Here is a 16,646-nt window from a genome sequence, read left to right on the forward strand (position 1 = left end):
GAACACCCCACACTATCCCAGGGAACACCCCACACTATCTATCCCAGAGAACACCCCACGCTATCCCAGGGAACACCCCACACTTCCCCGGGGGACGCCCCGCCCCGTTGCCATGGAGACCGGCGCGGCCGCTGATTGGCTGCGCCGCACAGCCCAATGGGCGGGCGGGGTGTTCCGGCGGTGCCAAGATGGCGGCCAGGTAAACACGGCCGGGCGGGGACACGGCCGGGACACCGAGGGGGTTTCGCGGGGGCTTCCCGAGAGCTCCGCGGGCTATTGGCAGCGCCGCCGGGCCTGCGAGGGCCGGGGGGTGCCGTTTACTTTCCCCCACCCTGCGGTGGAGCCGTTTCTCCTCCGGAGCGGGTGCCCCGCGCTCCCCCGGCCTGCCCCGGGCGGGCTCTTCTATGTCGGCCCTGCCCGGCGGCGAGGGCAGGGGCTTGTGCTCCCCTGGGAAGCTGCTCCTGGGGAGGGACGGGAGGCGTTTGCTCTGGTGTCGCCCCTAAACCGAAAGTAGCCGTAAACAAATGCGAAGGGGCATGACTTTAAAGGAACGAGGAGGGGGAAAAGAACTACAGCGTCAACCTGTGGACTCAAATCGTCTGCTCCTCTCTGATGCAGTAAGTCGTAGAAGCTTTACGATATGCTTTTCTAAGGCACGTACTGGTAGTTGCTAGTGAGAAGCTAAAATATTTCTGATGAGGTGTTTGGTGGTTCTATTTCTCTCTCCTGCAGGTTGTTTTCACCTCGGGATGGGTAACCTGCTGTCTCTGCAGTGACTTGAAGTGGTTTGGACTTGCTGAAACTGGAAGATGTGGAGTGGGCTGTTACCTCCGGGAGTGAATGAAAGTGATGTGGATTTGAGTTCTGATGATGGAGACGATTCACCTGCTTCCTCTTCGAAGAAAGAGGCACAAGAGGACACCGAAAGAGCTGAGCTTTCTGAACTCCCGGGGAATGGACAGGAGAGTAGTGCCAGCAGGGAACCTACGGTGATACCAGTGGCAGATAAAGAAAGCGAGTCTCAAACGTGCCCTCCTGGAATCTCTGTAAATATCTGGAATGTGCGTGTCTCTGCAGGTCTCCAAACGAGCAATGCAACAAAGTCCAATGGCTGATTTTTAGATTAAAATAACTTAATGTTATTTCCATCTGAAATGAAATATAATATGATTGAAGGATATACCTGAGATTGTTTCAAGCAGGGAGAGTGGGAATTTAGGTAGGAAGTGACTGGGTAGTTTGGTGGTGGTGCAGCAAAGAATTTTTATAACTAGACAGCTGCATGCAACTTGTGTTCTCTGGTTTTTGGGCTCTGAGCTTCTTGGTAGCTGCTTTCTGCATCAGTGAGGATTCACAGCTCAGTATATCAGCCATGGTAGGGGTGATGCATACCTGGAAAGGGTACCAGCAGAAATGTATTCTGTGGCACATCCCATGAGAAAACTGTCAGATTTGAATAGTCCTGGGATGTGGGGAGGGCAGAAAGTCAGGGAGAGGTGGTGAAAGATTAGAATCAATTCTGTTTTAACACCATCAGAGTTGAATGTTGTTTATTTATAAATTTCAATGTAATTGTTAACACCAGGTACTGTGGATAAATAAGATACTGTCGCAATGTTTCTCAGCACAATATGTAGTTTCTTAAAAATAGGGGGGAAAAAATTAAAAACACTGATTTGCTTTTTCTTAATCTTGTAGAAATTTGTGGAGCTTCAGAAGAAGCACCGTGAAATGAAAATGGAAGCAGAGCAGGAAAACAGATGCCGAAAGAGAAAGCGCCACCGCAAAGGTGTTTGTTGTAATTATGGAATTTACTTTCTCAAAATTGAATTGTTATCAGCACATGCTGGTTTGGGGGGTGGGGGGAGTTGTTGTTTTTGTTTTGGCTTTTTTTTTTTCTTTTTAGTGAAGAAATGAATACCTGAGTAGATGTATTCTCTCTGTTGTCTAGGATTTTATTTTTCCAGTTGTATACATCACTTGCAGGTCCAGGTTGTAAATTGCAACTTAAAATGCAAGTAATATATTTGTTCTCTTCTTTAAAAGAAGGTAGAACTTACTCAGTTAATACTGATTTATTATGGTTAAGTGTATTTCAGTAATTCTATAAATCATACTTTAGTGTATTCTAGTTAAAACTTCTTCACAGATACTGTAGGAGTCTCTTACAGCTGAGTGGTTTAAAACCACACCATCATTGGGTAAAAATCCCAGTGTGTTGATCTTTGAAAGGAAATGTGACCAATTAGAGCTCTGTAACTTCACTGGGTGCTGTGGGGTATTACTGTGTAATGTTGGATTTCTCTTTTCTTTTTTCCCCTTAGCAAAACAGAAAAAGGCTGATGAAGTGACTAAGAGGTATAACCAGGTCAATGTGATTTCCTGAGGTCTGTTTTTAGTATCAGGCAAAACTTGTAAAAAAGCTTGACCACGTGCATGGCTATAGCCTAAATTTGAACATCATGTTAAATATCTGCTGAATGTTTTCTGTGTCTCTGTTGGGCAGGCTGAGTTTGTATCAGTGAATGGTAATGGACTGTTACTGCTTGATTTTAAAAATCAACATTAATGTATTATTTACTGTAACTTGAAATAGACTCAATGTTATTCCTGATTATGTTTTGCATGTAACTGCATACAACCTCCTGGTCAGCCTGCTCCTTCTCTTCTTTTTCCTTCTTGTATTGTGTTTCCTTCTGTGTCATATTTACAGTTGGATTCGATGATCTTAAAGGTCTTTTTCAGCCTGAATGATTCTATAATTCTATCAGCTTGCTTTCAACATTCTGGAATTATACTTACAGAGGGGGAGGAATAATTAATTTCACTTGAATTAAAAACTGAATGGGTGAAGAGAGCATGCCTGCCAAATGGAAGAGTTCATTCTAGCACTGAATCCTATTTAGCATAGAATATTACAACTTGTGGAAAGGGAGCTGGTTACATTGATGACTTGTTTCTTTGTTTTTTAGTAGCCAACAGCTGGAAAACGAAGAGAAATGGAAAGAACTGACACAGTACTTTGGAATCAATGACAGATTTGAATCACCTGTGGATAGCAGGGCCCCACAAAAGGTGAATGTTGCTACAAAAGCAGTGTCAGCTTGTACTTGGTGGTAAAAGAAGTTGACATTACATGAGATAGGAATAAAACTGAGTCTATTTGAGAGTAAATGATCAAATCACTCAGGAAGGGCAAATTTGTGACATTTTTAATAAATGTCTTTTTTGAATGGTTTCTCTGCTTGCTCTTGAGACAGCATCCAGCCTTGTTTCCTGTCTGGTTATGTTTTCTCAGAGTGCTTCATATGTGTTGTTTGACGTTTTATTTTCTTTTGTTTAGTCGTGTTTTAACTTTCAAATGTGTCACAAAAATCCTTCATTTGGCACCAGTGGCTGTAGGAATTAAAAGGGCAAATCTATCATGCATTTTTGGTGGGATTCTAACACTTCCTGTTCATAAATACTGTGTAAGTTGTCATATTTGAACTAATTGGTGCACATAATAGACAATTAAGAAACTTCATATATTGTGAGTTCCTGGTAGCACTGTTTGTTTTGTTGTTTTTCTGGTAAAGTCCTGTGCAAGTTCTATGACATCAAATGTCCAGTTAGCCTCCTTTATGATACATTTTGATTTTTTTCAGTTGCCTACAGCAGGTTTCTACATGAAAATCATAAGACATTGTTCACTTCTTACTTTTGGTGGCTCTTTAGTTGTCATTGAACTGGTCAGGATAGATCTGGAATAAGGCCCAAAGTGTTAAAATGCAGATGGTTTCCACGTGAGTTCAGGGACTTTCTCTCTAGTGGAAAGTGTGTCTCGTTACTTTCAGAAAACACATCTAACAGAACTGGCTATCACTGCAATGTCCATTTGTGCATTTTTTTTTTCAACTACCACCTGACATAATTGAAGTGCAGAGTTTGCACATCACTGTTTCTCCAGAATTCCGTTAGATTTTTTACTTTTGTCTCTTAAAAAAGTGTTTGTTATGAAACTGTCAAATGTGTTTTCTTTAGCATCACTAATATTTAAAACCAGTGAGGCTGTAAATTGCCTTTTGTTATGAAAGTGAGTTTTTTTGTGAAATTCTGAAGTCTGTGTCCTCTGCTATGTTACCTTTCTGTATTCCATCAGAAGTTTCCAACTATAATTTCCAGGAAATATTTACTTTTTATGGTTGTGTTATTTGTAAATGTTGCTGTTGAACAAGTTATGATACATTGATCATTGCCTCTGAAAATAAGAAAATAACCTTTAAATTCTGAAGCTTTTTCATTGTTTTCCATAGGGCTGCTAGAATTCTTAATTTATTAGTAGAGGGAGTGGCATCGTGCCAGAACTCAGTTTTTGGAGAAAGATAAGATCTTAGAGCTGTAACGATACAGTGGTAATTGCCATTCTTCATGTTACCTGACACATATATTTCACATTTTGTTTAGAAAGCTCCAGGGATGGAAGAGATAAGACAGATCTTCAGATGAAATTTCATTGTGACAGGCATAAACTAGTCCGTGTAATTTTTTTAACCTATAGTATTATCCTGCACATAAGGTGGAACTAATGCAATGATTTGTGCTCGGGCAGCCTTTCAGTGAATTCTTAATTATACTGTCCATTACAGTACAGAGACAAAGTGGTTTGTGTTACATAGAAATTGCAGGTTTGTGCAGTGTCCTAAGGAATTTTATGAAAGAAATACTTTCAGAAAGGAGGTACTCTCTTTAAATGTGTTCTTTTTGTCTTAAAGATATTTACCCCTTTTTTTTTTTTCCCTAGTCTGGCCTTGAACTTAGCATAGAGAAGTGTGTGGCTGAAGGGGACATTGCCAAGGCTGAGGAGCTGAGTGACAGACTGGCCATGCGTGAGGTGAGTGGCTTTAACAAAAACTCCCAGGGGACACTGAGTTTTGTGCGTCTGTACAAAAAGTGTCATGACTAAAATGATGTTGATTGTTCACTCCATCTTCCCTGAGCAGAGTCCTGTTAGTGATTGAAGGACTTTGCTGCTGATCTAGTAGTGCTTGGGCAGCTGTAGCTGTGTTTAAGGCTTGAAAGTTCAACCACAAACAGTGCCAAGTAACTTTGCTGTAAAGCCTTCTGCTGACTCCACGAGTCAGAGGGGTTGGTAACTGCTCATCCATAGTGAGCTTTTGACTTCTCTGTGTGTTGCCAGCCAAGAGAACAGGAGTGGGATGTTCCATTCCTCTCAGTTCCCTGGGCCTCATATTTTTCTTTGCATTGCCTCCTCAGTAAGCTTGGGAAACCTGAAGACAAGTTAAAGTGAAATGTGTCCAAATAAGGACAAACAAACCTCAACTTGTGTTCCAATACTTTTTCTTCCTGTGTATTCATGTTTTCAGGAGTTGATGGCCAGAAGAATTTGGGAGAAAAGTGGGAGTAGATGGTTGTCAAATATATTGCTGTAGCCTTAGAATTGTGTTGGATTTTTTTTTCTCCTTCTCATAACTTTTTAGTGTATAAATGCATATCTAAAAACAAATCAAGGTGAGAAAAACACAATTTTTTCAAGATGTTGTCTTGTTTGTTGGTGTATCTGAGAAATTTCATGAAGGCTGTGCTGCCCTTTGCTACAAAAATTGGACCCTTCTAAATCTGTACATAGTGCTTAGTGAATACTTAAACTGGTGAGGAATCTCTCAGGTAGCTCTGGTAATTTGATGTCAGAAATACTTAAATAGGTGCACATAAGGTAGGTGGTAGCAGCTGAAGTATGTAATTTAAATCCATGAGGTCTGTTTTGCCCACTGCTAGTTGTGCATGGGGGAGAAAATGCAGAGGAAGAAAATTAGGATAAAAATATAGTTGGAATAGCTTTGAGGCCAGTTAAGGAAAAATCTAAATAAGTATTATTTGAGTGAGTGGAGAAGCGATCATTTTTTAACTAATCTGCTTTGTATAATTTAGAGATTCTAGATTAATATTAAAAATTATGATATAGTTTTTGCTTTCATTCCTTCATTTTGCATATTCCATCTTCACACAGCTAGTGAGAATTTTCTGTCCACTGTATATGCTTTCCAAATTCAAAGGTACTGGAAGAGGACTAAGAAAGCAAAGACAAATTTTGACGACTACTCATTCAAATATTTTAAATATTTCTTAAATACAGGGTTTTAAAGTAAGCTTTAATGTGAAACTGCAGATTTAAATCTGTTTAATGCAATGTATTACAGTGTTGTGGTGGCTTTAGAAAGAGAGGGCTTTTGAAATGGGAAATACAGTTTTTAAGGTTCTGTAAGGTTGGGTAAAACTAACTGTTCCTCAGGGGATGTTCTTACACAATTGTTAAACTCCTCCAGGTAGTCACTCAGGGCAGTTTCTAATGACTAACCTCTTATCTGCCTTGTCACCAGTGATCACAAAACTTCAATCTGCAAAGATAACTGGCACTGACAGTGATAGGAATGTGTCCTGATGTTCCCTTTAAGTCTGACCAGCTTCTGGCTGTTCCATTACTTTCATGTGTACAACGTGAAAAACACTTGCTGTTCTCCTTCACAAATGTCATTATCCCATCTGCTCTAAAGTGGTTAGAGTATCATAATCAATAAAACATACTGAGGTGCTAGTGCAAATTGTTTGACTATAAAAACAAATTAATGTAAGAAGTTTTAAGGTTTTGTAATATTTATGATAAACTGTTATCTGATTTTGGTAGCCATGGGATTATACAACATCTAGCACATCCCAGGTGCTGCAGCAATGTATTATTATTTGTGGAACATTAGCTCCAAATTGTTGACTTTCAAATATTAGCATGTTGTAATTCTGAAAACAAAATGCTTGAAACATTATTAGTATTCACAGCCTTGACTTGGTTTTGGTTAAGTGGGTTTATCTGAATAAATAGTATGTTGAAAGAAGGAAAACTCAAATGACTGGCTTGATCTCTCCTGAGGAGTTCTGTAGAGGCAGATTCCATGTGAATTCACTGGGGTTCTCTGCTGTTGCAAGGGTGTGTTCCATTACTCACTGCAAGGTTCAGTTTTCTTTGTGATTTTTGGAAGCTGTATTTTTTTAAAATGGATCTTTTAAAATACTTTTTTTTTTTTTTTCCTAAGGAAGTTGTTCTAAGAGTGACCATTCAGTGAAGAGCTATAGAAAAGGATTTGATTATGGAAGACATTGATTCCACAGCCATTGCTTTGTACACAAATACAGCTAATATTGCTTTCATGTTGTGCAGTATTGATTCAATCGCTGCTTTCCTTCTCTTAGGAAGGAAATTTAAAGAATTGGAATTTAAAGAAATGTCCCTTTCGAGACTCTTTTTATATAATGCTTCTAAGAAGTGAGTTTAATTAAGTATGTGGCTATTTGTGTCCCTCTAACTTCCACTGTGAGCAAGCCAGGCATGGAGCTGCACTATGGCTGTATCGAAGGGCACCACTTCTGAAGTCTGGAGTAAGAAGTGGATGAATTATTGTTCTTTTATCTCGACTCCATCTCTTTATGTATAGTTTTCATTTTTCTTGGGCAGTGTTCCAGGGTTGGGGACAGGGAGTGTGTGCTGTTTGGGGTGCAGCCCCCCTTGCAGCCCTGGGAGAACTGTTCCTTGGGCAGGTGTTCTGTTTGAAATCAGGTGTGGGGGGTTTTAATCGGCACCATTTTCTTTAGCAAGAAGCAGTGACTGGAACCTGCTGATAAAGCTTTTGCTTTCAGGCACAGATCCCAGAGTTCTTAAAGCCGTTTCCTGCCTTAATAAGTGAAACTAATTTTTGATGTATAACATTTATAAGCCTGTGAAACTGATAGGGCAGCTTCAGTATTTAGAAAAATGAAGCCAAAAATAAACAGATGATGAGTATAGACAGTAAAAGCACGTCCTGAAAAGCAAAGCAATGTCAAAATGAGGCTGTCAATATGCTATCGTTATGACACAGTGAGAAAAGGTTTTTTAAAATCAAATTCATCCAAAATCAGTGATGACTTAGGCAATATGCATAACCTATCAGCTGTGAATGCATTACAGAATTTTACATCCTAAAAACCTAAATGATACTGCTTCAAGGTTTTGGGTCTTTTGCTTTCCAAGTGGTACTTGTTGCAGATTCTGTAAGGAAAATGTTATTGTACTGCAGTAAATGAGGCATTGGGCAATATGTTATTTGCTGTTTTCTTCTGCTTTGACAAATATGCACAAATGCTGATTTTTGAAACAAAACTTCTCAGTCTGGTCGTGTTCCAGGTTTTGGACTGAGAGTTAGAGTTTGGATACCTTATGCATGAGGATATATTTACTAGTGTGGATTCCTGTGTAGCTTTTGAGGCTAGCTGATGTGTGTTACTCCTGTTTTATTGGCAGTTGATTCTGTTATAAAAATGAGTTGTACTTACCTAATGATGCTGATATTCTGTCTGATCTCTTGGCAAACCTCACTACAAAGTGTTAGCCCTTGTCTCCTGCTGTCAGTTATCAGGGTAGCAGATCCTCAAATGTGGATCCTCAAATGTGGTATCCTTGGCATGTCCTCATGTGGGATATCCTACTTCACTGCGAGGTCTAGTGAGCCTGAAATCCTTGATTTCATTCTTTTATATATGAATGAAATTCTTCCTGAAAAAATGCAGCCATCACTGCATTATGTTGTCCAGAATAATTTAGGCCATCAGTAGCTCTGCTCCTTTAGCTTCTGCTGCAGCCCCTCAGTCTGTGATGCAGTCAGAGTGTGCAGGATCAGCACTACTCTGATGGATGTGTTGAGCACACAGGCCATATTGCTTAATCCTAACTCTCTGCAGATCTTAAAGCACAGATAAACTGCTGCATTATTTCTTTCATCCCTGCAGTGCAGTGCCATTAGTATTAAATAACTAGCAATTCATTGCAGTGTGCATGGTATAATATGCACAGTTATTGTTCACTGTTGTAATCCAGTTGCTGTCTTTGTTATCACATTCTAAGGCTTCCAGCATTGGCAGAGTCCTTCATGTTTTAGAGTTCTGCTCCTCAAATGTAGACTGGAACACCTAAAGCTGTTGTTTGAACATTGCATTTAAGGATGGCTTGTTTAACTTGAGGGATGCCAATAGAACTGTTATTAATAATGTAGGAGTTACCCAAAAAATTCTGAACCTTTTGGAATGAAACTTATTGAGAGTAAAGTTTATGGGGACACTTACCTGGGCTGAAATAAAATGTTTTTTTGGTGATGCCCTAGGGTGGGATAGCTGAGATCTAACCATAGCAGGTACTTGAAAATGTAGCTTGGAACAGACATTTGGAATTATGTCAACTTTTTAATGCTTTGTAAAAATCTTCTTGGAATAGTATCTTGAGATGTAATTAAGTTGTTCCTGCTGTGTTTGTGGGAATCTGCCTAGATTTTTTTTGAAGAATAAATGTTGATAAATGGGAGCACTGTGACTGTGCATGGTTGGATGTGTTCATCCCTTTGAGTATGGGTGGTATGTGGAGATACCTGGTAATATCACTTTGCTGGAAATCAGTTTTAGTTGGGAGTGATACTTGTAAAAATTGTTCACCTAATTAAACCAAATAATCTTAAAAGATTCCCCACCTCCACTCCTGATATATATTTTCCAAACTTTTTTCCCCCTAGGCAAAGAGGTTTTTTCATAGTGCTTCTGTACTCAAGTCGTGGTGTGGTGTGTCAAAAAGCAGAACACAGGTTTCTTATGGTTCTAATATTCTGAGAACTACTCTGACTAAAGCTCAAACTTTGCATTTTCTTGTGGTTTTTATGTTAACTGCCTGGTAGGTAGGTGCCATATTGTCTAAGAGCACATTAGCCTGAGGACTGTAACTTGAACATGATAAAATAATCTTGACCATATTAGACTTACCTGTCAAAAGGAACTTCTAAAATATTTTGTAATTTAGTGTGCTAAATTGCTGGAGTAGTTGTCAGTCTCTAAAGAGCACAGACTATTTGACAGCACTGAGTGCTCAGCTTAGTGGCTTCTGACGTTTTGGTGAAAGATTTTTAAAAAGCTGCAATTTATAGGGACACTCTGGTATTTAATCAGGCTTAAATGAAAGATCTGCATCATAATTGGTGAAATTAATTGGCCATTCACAGAGATATCATTCACATATTATGGCAAGATCAGTCCTGCTGTTTTCTTCCAATGTGATGCAGCAGTTTTGACTGTTTTCTCATGATCAAATTAGTATATTATTAGTAAATTAGTATATATGTGCTGCCTGCCCATAACTTCTGGGCACATAATTTAGAAAGAGAAGTACAGCCAAGGTTGTAGGTCATAACTACTGAGAACCATCCTGGAAACTGGTTTCCATTTGTGGATCTGGGTGGGATATGATTGTGGTGCCATTGCTGTTAGAGGTGTGCAGGTGTTAGTGCTTGATGACATTCTACTGGTAAAATAAAATTTCTGAATTCTGTGCAACCTTCACCATTTCTCATAGAGTTTTTGGGAACCTGAAATGAGTGATGCAATTTTATATATAATGTCACCAAGTTATCTTGGAAGTCTTGCCTGTTGAAGAGCCCAAAAAAAATGAGAAAAAAAAAAAGAGCTTCTGTTTTTATCTCTGAAGGTTTTCCTTTCTTACACTTAGTGGAGGTGCTTCCAAATACCTCTCTTCATTGAGGTGGTTTTCTTTTAACCTTTAGAACATGGCAGGGTTATCACCTAGAATTACATTCTTATGCTCCCTTAATTATGTATATCTTTTCCTTAACAAACCTTAAAAAAAGATTTCAGATGTTACAAGTCTAATTAAAGAGACAGACAAAGCACAGTTTATACTGTAGATTTTTTCTGCAGTTCAATTAATCAGCATGTTTTCTCTTTTAATTAAAACCATTTTAGTAAATTAAAGCCCACAGCAAAACACATATATAATTTGTTTGTAATTAGCTCTTAATTGGTGGTAGTTGAAGCTTAGCACCCTTGGTTTCTTTCTTCATGATTGCCATTTTATTAGCAGCCAGTCATTAATTAATCTTTTTTTCTAATTAGCTTATAAAACTGTTGATGGCACATTATTGTAAATGTGATTTTAAGTTCAAAGCTTGTTAATAAGCTTTCTTACTTAGAAGAACAGAGATAAAGAAATTGCTGAAAACAGTACTACAGTTCTTTTTTTAAAACTGCCTTTGTTATAAGGGGGCTCTGTAAAGCATCTAACAGCTTATGGTTAATTTTTTAATGCTGTGTTTTCTCATGAATGGAAGAAGTTACTTGCATTTAAATGTTTAAGTCTAGCAAAGAGCTTAATATTAGAACAGTTTTCTGTCCTTCCTCCATTACTGTGTCATCCAAATATAATTTGATGTTGTAATACACAGCATAAAAATACAACAAAGGTATTACAAAGTATTTTACAGTGGAAGTTGAGCACATCATTGAAAGGGGACAATTTTCACTGCAAAATCCACTCGGTATTCTTGTTTGCTTTATATATTTTATATACGTCAGCAACGGATAACATTCCATAACATAAAAGGAGAAAATCATTGCTACAGGCAAGCCTGAAATAACTAGATTCATATTTGATGAGAAACTGTAACACTGTATTAAAAGGCTGTTTGGCTTCTCTGGTATGGTCATAGGATATTTCAGGACCTGTTTGAATATAAATGTTTTGTTGGAGCTTTTGTGGGTTTAACATTTTTCATTTCATACCCGAATATTTCTGGAGCAGCTCTTGGATCAGCTGTGTCAGTGCTTGTGTCATTCAGCATTTCCATTGCACAGTCCTGTCTGACTGAGAACTCTTTGCTTTGTGATGTTTAATGTTTAATGTCTTGATTTGCGGGGAAGTTTTCTGGAAGTTACAGTAGATTCTGTTGCAACTTAAAGAAAAATGTTTACTCTTCTGCCTGAACTTTACATTCTATTTCAACTTGAGCCATTTCTTTGCTTGTTTTAAAAGTGTTTTATGATGCCGGGCGAGAAACACTAGAAAGGGATAGCTGACAAGGAAAAAATTAAAAATTGGATAAAAAGTAAATGAATAATGTCATATTACTAAAAAGATGAGAGGCTAATTTGTGCCGACTTTTTGCTAATTTTGTTCAAGCCTCAAAATGAGGAGCTGTCACCCGTTCTGTGTAGCACTGATGACAGTGCCAATGATCCATGAAATAAGCTGCCGCTGGCTTTGTTCTGATAAGAATGAACAAATCTGCACAATGTACGGCTCCCAGAATCTCATTTTCATACTTGCATGCAGGCTAAAAGAAATAAGCTGTTTGCAGGCTTGATTAATCAGACATTTGAGGGTTTTTTGTCTCTTTGATCTCTTTCGTCTCCTAGGTAACTTGCTTGACATTAATGTTGAGCTTGAGTAAAGACAATCAGGAATTGTAGACCAAACTGATATAAAAATTAAAGACCTTAACACTTTAAGTACTCCAGTAATGGTTCCGCTTTACTTCAGAAAACATCTGTTTTCATTTAATTAAAGAACAAAAGAGAATGGCATAAATATTTTTCATAGAGACCTGTTATTCCATAAAAAGTTAAGGTATGATAATTGGTATTTTTAAATAAATGCCTTGGAAGTGTTCAAAAAGAGGCAAAGCTTCGGATATTTGTTACAAGGTAACAGTTTCAGATGGGTAGAACATTTCCATTTATGCTACATTAAACATCTAGAGTTAGATATTTGACACGATTTTTGGTCAACTTCAAAATAGAAAGGTCTTTGCCCTGTAGAAACTAAGTTTTTTCTTTTTTTTATGTGTGTTTGTCTTAAAATATATATATATATGTAGTGTTACAAGGATGAACCATTGTATCAGCTTTACTACCCAGTATGATTTACACACTTTAAACCTGTAAAATTGAAAGGAATTTAAAAAAAAAAATGTCGCAGTGCGTTTGCTTGAGGTTATGCAGACGCTTTTACAAATCTTCCAAGTGGCTGTAAAGATGAATGCCTCAAGGGTCTAGCCAGGGCCCTGCTTTTCCAACCAGCTAAAGCCCTTATCTTAAATCCAAGCAAAGTACCATTAATCTTTTTGAAAGACCTTTTATGGCTTTTAATATATCCCAAATTAGAACATTTTACACCCTTGGTTCCTGAAATATGGTGATAAAAAGCCTTTAGAGCTTAATTTTCCTTACTGCGTGCTCTGACCAATTTGCAGTTCTTTGTGATAATGTTTAGACACCTTAATTAAAATGCAGCAAAATATTGGATGTTCTATATGGAAAATGCTGATACTTTGACTACACAAGAAATTGTTGTATATATTTTTATTCATGCTTTCTTACTTCTTTTAAGATTGTATTTTATTGAGTTATCTGATGACCTGAAATGTTAGCAGTTTCTTTTTTTTTTTTAATGTAAAATCCATTGACCAAGCTTTTATGGATTTCTCTTTGGGGGGGCAGATGTATGTCTGGGTGTGGGTGGGAGCAGAAGACATTTAATCTGACTGAAATGTTTGCATCTGTTTATGTGCAACATTTGTTTTCGTGTCTTGAAAATTTGACTCTCTGTAGCCTAGAAATGATAACAAGGCTGCAAAATGTTTCTCCCTTCCCCATATGCTGCAGAGGATCTTATTATCCTATTTTAGAGATGGAAGAACTCATTCTGTCTTCCAAGAAATACAGACAAAAAGATTTTTCTGCAGCACTTGTGTAGACCTCACTTGTGTATATTTGTGTGTGTGTAAGTGCTCAATAGGCCACTAGAGTAGAAGGAGATGCTGTTATTCATCTCCCAGTGAAAGTTAATTTTCAAGCGTGTTAGGAGGTAAAACACAGTTAATAAAGGCATGGTTCTGCTGATTGACTTCAGCCATCAGATTGCTCTGTTGTTTAAGCTAATAATTAGTCCTGTTTCAATTTAAAAGTAAACATTTTTGGAATATTTTAGGTGAGTTTTCTTAGGCATTTTTATACCGCAAGTATATTAAAGTTAATAGCTGCTCTTAAATATTAAGTGACAATGCAAATAAAAGAATGTTATGTTTTAGTCTTTGACCTGAGATTTGGCGGTTCAGATGTTGGCATTGAATTACTGATTATATAAAATGTTAATGCTCAGGGGGGAAATTACGAAGATAACCTAAAAGTTTTGAAATAGCTGGTCACATTAATTATTTTGTGCATCGAGATGATTCCGTAGGTACATATTTATGACCTTATAACATGTACAAAAAGTGAATGTGAAACTTGTTTAGCATTCTTTTTTTTCATTTCTAAAATACTGTGCTTGTGAAAATGTGTATTTTCCTTTTAAAATGTTATGCTTAGCTCTCAACTGCTTGTGCTGTGCTTACTGCCTTTTCTTAAAGCCTGCTGCAGAAAAGCTGCTTGCTTCATTCTTGAACCCTGAGAGGACCATAAGGTAGAATAGCTTCTAGTGATGCTGGTTTGGTTTTGTTTTTTTTTTTTTGCTTTGTTAACAAAAGGATCACCTACCTATTAGGTATTTGGTGGGATAGTAGTAAAAAATGTGTCATCTACACCTGAAGATGTGTTCTTGAGTTCTCTCTGACCTTCTCTGGATACAGCATTTCTCAGAGTAAATCATTGTCTGTAGAGATGCTGCAGATTAATCAAGTGTATGACCATTAATGATGGAACTTGAACCCAAGTGGTGAGGGGTGTTCTTTCACCTCTGTCTCCCATGCCTCTGTTCTTTGATGCTCCTGTGACATTTTGGGGAATTCAGAACGTCCAGTCAGAAACATGTTTGCTAATTTCAGTAGATTTTGGGGTGGATTGAAAGAAAACCTGTTTGGCCACATCAGTTTGTAGCAATTTTGGCTAAATGAATTGCTCACTTGTCTTGGAGAATAGCAGTAACTTTTGAGAACAAATTCCTCCATAATTCATAATGTCAAGTCATGACAGCAACCACAAAATGTAACTACGGTGAATAAGTTGTGGATGCTGATTTAAGAAAAATGAACCAGTCATAGTCAACAGTACCTTCTTCCATCTCTTTTGCTTTATTCTCTTTTCTGCCCCCTTGACATTTGTTACAGTGAACTGAATTCTCAGAGTTTCAGTAAGTTTATGGAAGGAAAGTGGTGTTCACCTACAACCTTATTTGAAAAGCATGTGTGTTATCACACTTACAATCTAAGAGTAGTAATGTGAAGACTAAAGGGCACAGAGACAGTAAGGACACTGTTTTATTTATCTTTGGACGGACTGATTAAAAATGGTTAGTGGTTCTACTGGAAGAATGCGTAGTAGTAGCAGCTCTTCCTGTATAAAATTGCATTTTTGGGTGTTTTTGATACTGGTCAGACCTATTGTGATAGCACAGCTGAGGTCACGGACTGATCTTAATAAAGGAGACTGTGTGTTTGTGTATTCCTGTCTGTTTAAAACAAACAAAAGGATCTAGTGAGCTGTTGCCCTTTGCTTTTATTTTTGCAAATCAAGGGTTTGGTGGAAAGGATTTCTTGCCCCAGGATCCTACACCTTTGTGTTTCTCTCCAGACATTCCTGTTTGTCCCATCTAGCAGCACCTCATCGGCCTAATATTTGAAAGATATTTCGGTATCTGTTGACTTTTGAGAAACAATATCAGACCAAGTAATTTGTGAGGCTTAAATTCCATGTGAGCCATTTGCATCTAATGAGTTTTCCTTTGTTCCTTTTCATGTCTTAGCTTGGTGTGAAAATTGCCAAAGCAGCCGCTTGCCGCAACTTCGTCAAAGCCAAGCAAGAAGCAGAGGCTGCCCAAGAAGCTCAAAAGAAAAAGAAGCTTGCTTGGGGGTAAGTCGTTTGAGTATGGAATTAAACAGTTCTGGTATCACTGGCACTAAGTGTATACAATACAATCTCAGTGAAATGTTTTCTTAGTTGAAATAGGCTTGTGCTAATCTTATTTGTTTAGTTTAACCTTGTTGGGTTTCGGTGGGGTTTTGTAGCTGTGTACAGACTTCAGCACAGGGGCTTTATCACAAATAATGTAGTGGTTGTATGGCTGTATTTGTCTTCAGGTCTTTATTACAGTATTAAAAATAAGGTTTTATTTTTGTTGTTGTTAAGAATAACGTGGTTAAATACCTGAAACGCACATGCTTGTGATTCCTAATGTGGTTTTTGTGTCCTATTTCAGATTTGAAGCCAAGAAAAGATGGGAAACAAAAAGCAACATGGGATACATGTAATCTGTCGTGTTTTCAGAAGTCAAATACCTGTTGTTACTTGAAGAATCTTTGTAGGCATCTTGTTAAATCTAAACATAAAAAACCCCAAAACAAAACCCAACACATCAAATGCCTTGTATTTATCTTCCTGTTGTTAGGCTGCACTGGCTTGTTTTGATGCTCTCCTATAAACCAGTAAAAAATACTATTTAATCATCAATCCTCTGTTAAATATAGCACTTTTCTCATAAATATGAAAAACTAAGATAATGCATTTCAGAATGCATTTGGAGTCTGGTAGAGAACTCCCTGAACTTGGAATAAAACACTTGGTCCAAATGTGTTTTGTGCTGTACTGCAGTTATGATGAGTGGGTATAAGGGGAAGGGTAAGTTTTCCTGCTGGGGTTGCACAGACAATGCAGGAAGTACTACTGTTCTGCTTGAAAGTTTGGGGGGAACACTAAATGAAGAAAAGCAAAACAATCCTACCTGTTCTAAACCATTTATGCATTTGTAGCCTTTAGTAAATAGAAACACAAAACATTTGTCTGAAAAGGTC

The 16,646-nt window shown here is 37.9% G+C and overlaps 1 protein-coding gene across 5 annotated transcripts; it reads left to right on the top strand.

Annotated features, from left to right (window-relative positions):
* The first annotated feature begins 151 nt into the window (after positions 1-151).
* FAM204A (family with sequence similarity 204 member A) lies at positions 152-16,424 on the top strand. 5 transcript variants are annotated; one of them, XM_027705669.1, is made up of 9 exons: positions 152-199; positions 733-1,061; positions 1,699-1,789; positions 2,325-2,358; positions 2,973-3,075; positions 4,784-4,873; positions 13,548-13,640; positions 15,602-15,708; positions 16,055-16,424. In XM_027705669.1, exons 2-9 carry the CDS (start codon positions 810-812, stop codon positions 16,104-16,106), a joined length of 822 nt encoding a protein of 273 aa, XP_027561470.1. In that variant the 5' UTR covers positions 152-199; positions 733-809; the 3' UTR covers positions 16,107-16,424. The 5 variants fall into 5 exon arrangements, with proteins under 5 accessions (XP_027561470.1, XP_027561472.1, XP_027561473.1 ...); XM_027705671.1 differs by having other exon boundaries at positions 2,976-3,075; XM_027705672.1 differs by having other exon boundaries at positions 733-1,046.
* The last annotated feature ends 222 nt before the right edge of the window (positions 16,425-16,646 follow it).

This window comes from Neopelma chrysocephalum, unplaced genomic scaffold (assembly GCF_003984885.1).
Source record: "Neopelma chrysocephalum unplaced genomic scaffold, ASM398488v2 Primary Assembly neopelma1_347, whole genome shotgun sequence".
Taxonomy (NCBI): Eukaryota; Metazoa; Chordata; class Aves; order Passeriformes; family Pipridae; genus Neopelma; species Neopelma chrysocephalum.